The 6000-nt window shown below is 32.8% G+C and overlaps 1 protein-coding gene across 1 annotated transcript; it reads left to right on the top strand.

The window, feature by feature from the left end:
* Nucleotides 1-1268: 1268 nt before the first annotated feature.
* Nucleotides 1269-3666, top strand: LOC120068569 (Heavy metal transport/detoxification superfamily protein). The gene is made up of 3 exons (XM_039020384.2): nucleotides 1269-1690; nucleotides 1885-1960; nucleotides 2374-3666. Exons 1-3 carry the CDS (start codon nucleotides 1652-1654, stop codon nucleotides 3456-3458), a joined length of 1200 nt encoding a protein of 399 aa, XP_038876312.1. The 5' UTR covers nucleotides 1269-1651; the 3' UTR covers nucleotides 3459-3666.
* The last annotated feature ends 2334 nt before the right edge of the window (nucleotides 3667-6000 follow it).

Below are 6000 nucleotides of genomic sequence, written 5' to 3'. Positions count from 1 at the left end.
TATTTTTTTATTAATGGTCTAAAAAACCAAGCCAAACTTTGAAAACTAAAAAGTAGCTTTTAATTAGTTTTTTGTTTGTTTCATCTTTAAAAAGATGTAAATCATGATAAGAAATAGAATAAATATATTTAATTTAAAAATAAATAAATAAATAACAAAATTATTATCGAACCCATCTTAAAATTTTGATATGGAATCAAACGAAAAAGGAAAAGAAAAAGCGAAAGGTTGAAAAAAAACAAAAAACTAACTAAAGACCAAAATAAAATGAAAATAAAAAAGTTTGGTAACCATTTGATTTATTATTTTTATTTTTAAAAATTAAGTCTATTTTATCCATTTCTTACAATAATTTGACTTTTTAAGTACAATGGTTGAATTCTTAGTCAAATTTTAAAAACAAAAACAACTTTTTGAAAATAATTTTTTAGTTATCAAAATTTGGTTTGGTTTTTTAAACTATGGATAAAAAGTAGATAAAAAGAAAAAAATTTAGAAATAGAAATAATGTCTATAAATTTAATTTTTAAAAATAAAAATAAAAAATAAAATGATTATCAAACGAAACTTAAGTAATTTAAACTTAGAAAGTGGGTCGAACAAAACTTACTTAAAAAAAAAGGTAATAAACCTCTGAAAAACAAACTAATGAAGAAAACAAAAAACAGAGGAAGCATTCCTTTTGTCCTATTTCTAATGTATCATAAATTCTGTCATTCTCAACCAGAAACAGAGTGTAAAACTGATTAACAAAAAGATAAATTTAAAAAAAAAAAAAAAACGGATGTTATTATAATCCACTTAATATTTAGTTTTTTTTTTTTTTTTTTATTGTAATAGTTGAAATTTTCGATTATTTAACCACACCTAATTACAGTACAATTATGTGAAAAATTTTAATATCTATAATATTTAATATTTTATAATGATCATATCTTCTCATTTGTAATCCTTTTAAAATACATATTGTTATAACTATCTATTATAATACCTCATGGATTATAATAATCACTTTAACTCAATGTCTCAAATAATCATGGAATTTTAATTTTTTTAAAAATGTTAATTAAAATGAAATTTAATAGATTAATATTAACATAATTTTTGAAAGTTCAAAAAAAGAAAAATAAATTGTAAAGGAAAAATGAGGAAGGTGATAAGGTATTAGGCATAGCATAGGCAAGAGAGAGAGAGAGAGAGACAGAAAAAGAAAGAAATGGGTCTGTCAAGTCGCTGTTGTTTTTATTTGTTTCCTCAGTGTTCAGTTTAACGTTGAATCACATCATTTCCCAATTCAATTTTTTTTTTTTTTTTTTTTTTTTTAAAAAAAACCCTTTTCTCTCTCTGTTTTCCTCTATTTCCATAACTCCTCCCTTTTCCCCCTCTCTTCCCCTGTTCCTGACTTCCTTCACTTCTTCCTCTTCCCTTTCCTCTTTCTTTTCAAAACCCATATCAAAATGCTCTCTCTCCAAACACCCCCTTCTCTCCCATGTGCCTCTTCTTTTGTTTGCTTTTTGAGGAAACTCCTCTCAATAAATTAAACCCCACTTCTCCCATTGCTGTTTTCCCCACCTAAATCCCCCCATTCTTCTTTGCTCTCTCTCTATCTCTACAGTAGCCTCTAAAAACAAATACACTTTCAACTCGAGAAATGACCAAAGAGGAAGATTTTAAGCTACTAAAGTTTCAGGTTTCCCCCCTTTTTTCCTTTCTCTCTACAAAACCCACTTTCCAGGATGTTTTGTTTTGTTCTAAAGTTGCCTTTTTTTGGGTTTTTCTTTGCTCTCTTATACTACTTTCTCTGAAGGAATCTTCTTTTTTATGTGTGTGACTCTGTTTTTGTTTTGGGTTTTTTTTTTTGTTTGGTTTGTTTTGTTTTTGTAGACTTGTGATCTCAGAGTGAACATTCACTGTGATGGGTGTAGGCAGAAAGTGAAGAAACTTCTTCAGAGGATAGAAGGTTTGTTTTTGCCTTTCCATTTTGTTACTTTTATCTTTTTCCATTCATGCCGTCTTTCCTTTTTTTGGTGTCAATGGTAATGCTGCTGTGAAACTTGTTTAGGGACTGGGATTCTGAGAGAAAATGGAAAAAATGTTTTCTAATAAGACATGGGTTTGGGAATTCTTGAACCCCAAAAAGAATTATGTTCACAGAAAGAGGGAAAAAATGGAGACTTTGTAGGTTGGGAACAGATTACTGTTTTGAGAAATTGACAATTGTCTGTTGTGATGGAAGTTGCATGTATTTAGCTTTGGTTACTGGGAAAGTGAGTAAATTAGAAAAAAAAAAAAGTCCAATTCAGGGCCTGTTTGTTTAGGAATTTAAGTGAACAAAAAAACAACCTTTTGATGAAATTTGTGTTGTTTGAACAGGAGTTTTTCAGGTTGCCATAGGTGCGGAGAATCAGAAGGTTACTGTTTTAGGAAATGTGGATTCTACAACTTTGATCAATAAGTTGGTGAGAGCTGGAAAACATGCTGAGCTTTGGTCACAGAAAGCAAACCCGAGCCAGAAACCGAAGAACAAAGACGATAAGACTCCAAACAAGGAACCGAAGCATCTCAAACTGACCTCATTCAACTGTGCAGATGATGACATTGTTGATTGTGTTGAGGAAGGAGAAGACTATGAAGCTGCACAGCTTCAGTTCAGAGCAGCTAATCTTGATCTCCTTAGACAGCGAGCTATCGAAGCAAACAATGCTGGGAAAGGCGGCATTGGGATCAGCCGAATTCCTGGGCTTGCGTCGGGAAATGGCAAGATGAACAACAACAACAATAACAACATCAACATCAATGACAAACCTGGGAATGGAAAGAAAATAGACCCTAATCAGCAAATGGCAATAAAAAACACCCCATCTGAGATTGACAGAAAAACTTTGGCAGCTTTGAAGATGAACAATGCTCAACTTTTTGGTAATGGCCGAGAAAGTATCAATCTCGGGGAAGCGAAAAGAGGAAACAACAACGACCTGAATTCATTGATGAGCATAGCAGGATTCAATGGCGGCAACCTTTTAAATTTCGCCACTCCGTCTCCCGTTGATGTCAATTCAACAAACACCTCTCAAGGATTTCACCTTCAACAGAACAACGGCTATGGCTATGGCTACCAGCCATCATCAACCTCTGGATTCTCCATGGCAACTGGTCAATATCATCAACAACAACCAACCTTCATTAGTGGCTACAACCAGTACCATCAGCAACAACCATTGATGAACCTGAACAACATGCTAAATAGACAAGCAATGAACCAGCAGCCTCAAATGATGTACAATAGAGCTCAATTGGTTCCACCAAACACAGGATATTACTTCAATTACAATCCAAGCCCTGTTCATCCAAGTTATCCTTATGTTGAGTCTGGTCATCACCACCATGGCCATAATAGTAACTCTGCAGCTGATATGTTCAGTGATGAGAACACAAGCAGCAGTTGCTCAATCATGTAAGAAAGAAAAGGGACAAAGATCATTGTCATGTTAATGTTTTTTGGGTGGATGTTTGTTTCTGTGTATGTTTTGATGGGGGGTTGTTTTTTTTTTTTGTGTTTAGGGGATCTGTTTCTCTCTCTCTTTCTCTCTTGTCAGTGTATTTTGTGGATTGTTCTTCAAAGATGATGTTTGTGAAATTTGAAGCTGTCTTATATGTTTGTTTGTTTGTTTTTGTTGTTTTTTTTCCCTTTGTTGTTTCAGAAAACAGACTTTGATGTTTTGGTGTAAGGGGACCTGTGGAGAAAAATATAATATTGGGGGATGAGACTTGAGAGAGTAGTTGGATTTTGAACAGATTTGATTCTGTGCACAATTTTGAACAGAAGAACAGGATTTGGATTAGGGTTTTGAAGATTCTGGATGAATTTGGGATCTTGGAAAGCCCCCAAAAAAAGTTCAAATGGTTTAAGTCAGGTATTTATCTAACTATGATTTCAAGGTATGTATAAATTCAATCATGAAACATACCTAAATTCTAACCCTTAGATTAAGGAATTAAAAACACCCGAACTTACCAAAATGCTTCAAGACTATAAAAATTCAAATTATATTATGTGGAAATTCAAATATAAGGGTGGAAACGTGAAGTCTAGTTTAGCCACGGGTAAAATGAGAAAAAAAAAAAAACAATTAAATTAGAATCTAAATCTCGATTTAGCCATTCTTCATTAGTTTGTTTGGCAGGTTTTTCATGAATTGAGCCTTTGGTAATAATTTAGTTTTTTAAAAATTAAACCTAATTTCTCACCAAAGTTTCATCTTTCTTTAGGAAGAGGTGGATTCTTAGACAAATTCTAAAAATAAAAGTAATTTTTTAAAAGTTAATTTTTAGTTTCTAAAACTTGGTTTGATTTTTGAAAATATGAGTATAAGTAGATAATAAAACAAGAAATTTAAAAGTAAAAAACAGTTAGATGTTTGGGATAGTGTAAGTGATCCAGGGGTAATAACTCATACCACGGGAGGAAACTTTGTGCATAGTTCTATTACTATTAGTGGGTGGCTTTGCGATTTCTTATGTAATTCAGTCTTATGATTCTTCATTATCTGCATATGGCCCATTTTTCCTAGGTGCTCATTTTGTATGGGCTTTTAGTATAGAACTTATTGAATCCATCGTTTATGAGTGTTTATAGACTTAATTTTTAAAAACTAAAAACTAAACAAATATCGTTATCCAATGACGCACAAATCATCATTCATTTTTCTATTTTTCTATAGGGGTTTCCACATAGAAAACCTAAAATTAAGGGTATATTACATTAATATCTTGAATATTTCATATATATATATATATATTTTTTTTTTTACAAAAAAGGCCTATTAAACTTTATTCTTCCACTAATATTAGTAACTATTTATAATTTAGCTCAATGCATATATTCTCTATTCCCCATGATTCACGACCATTTCTTTCTCCTCTCTCTTTTCTCTCCTTCCCCTTCCCACTCCTTCCGACGGTGTAAGTTACAGGCAGGAGATGGATATCATGGGGCAATCAGATTTGACGACGAGAGACAACTGGTGTAAGGCGAACTGACGTTGCAACACGAGACGACATGACCGACATGGGACGAATCGACGGTGTGGATGACACGTGGCGAATCGACGGTAACGGGGCGAGCAGATTCGGTTGACAGCACGGTGGGGGGAGCAAATCTGATCGATGGCAATGGGGCGAGACGATCCAGTCGATGGCACAGGGTGAGAGATTCGTGGCCGTCATGGCTGAAGAAGAAAAATAGATGAAGATGAAGGGTTATGTATTATAAAGCCCCATATGAAGATGGAGTGATGAAGAGGACTTTGTTCATGTCGCCTATACAGATTTTTCGCACCAAGATCGAGGACAACTTTTCTTTTCTTTTCTTTTTTTTTTCTTTTTTAAAAAAAACCCCTAAATATATGTTATAAACTTCCAAGTCAATATGTATACCTTTATTTGATATATGTGAATTATAAAGTATAGTATATACATTTGTTTATTTGATATATACTGTGATTTATGTTGAACATTAAGTCAATATACGATTTATATATTGTGGGATAATTGATAAAGAAATCCAATTAAACAATATATACTCTTATTTTTGTATATTGTAATATCTACTCTTTATTGGGTTTGGTGCCCTGAATCTCGTGGGTCCTATAGTTTGTATTCGTAATATACAAACATCTTATTTATTTAATAAAATATATGATGTTTTATTTCAATTTGAGTTGCATTAACCACAAACCAATAAAACTAACATCCAAGGTTATCTTGTAGCTTAAACATGTATGTAGAGACATACGAGTGGATCATGTTTACGTGATAACCTAAATGGTCTGTGGTAGATGGATAAGGTTGGATACCTTATCCTGTTGACAATATGAGTATGACCCGCTTTGTAGATGTTACAATTGTTGTAAAGTGCTATAAATGATCTGATCCTGATCATTCATGTGGAGACATGTGAGCGGGGATATTCTATACAAAGAAGTTTGTATAAGACAGGAC

This window comes from Benincasa hispida, chromosome 12 (assembly GCF_027475165.1).
Source record: "Benincasa hispida cultivar pf3 chromosome 12, pf3_genome.v1.1, whole genome shotgun sequence".
Taxonomy (NCBI): Eukaryota; Viridiplantae; Streptophyta; class Magnoliopsida; order Cucurbitales; family Cucurbitaceae; genus Benincasa; species Benincasa hispida.
Note: the sequence above shows the minus strand (reverse complement) of the source record. Positions and strands in the feature narration are given on the sequence as shown.

Coding starts and splice junctions, on each gene's coding strand:
- LOC120068569 (XM_039020384.2), top strand. CDS start 1,652: ATGACCAAAGAGGAAGATTTTAAGCTACTAAAGTTTCAG. Junction 1,691..1,884: donor TTAAGCTACTAAAGTTTCAG/GTTTCCCCCCTT, acceptor TTGTTTTTGTAG/ACTTGTGATCTCAGAGTGAA. Junction 1,961..2,373: donor ACTTCTTCAGAGGATAGAAG/GTTTGTTTTTGC, acceptor TTGTTTGAACAG/GAGTTTTTCAGGTTGCCATA.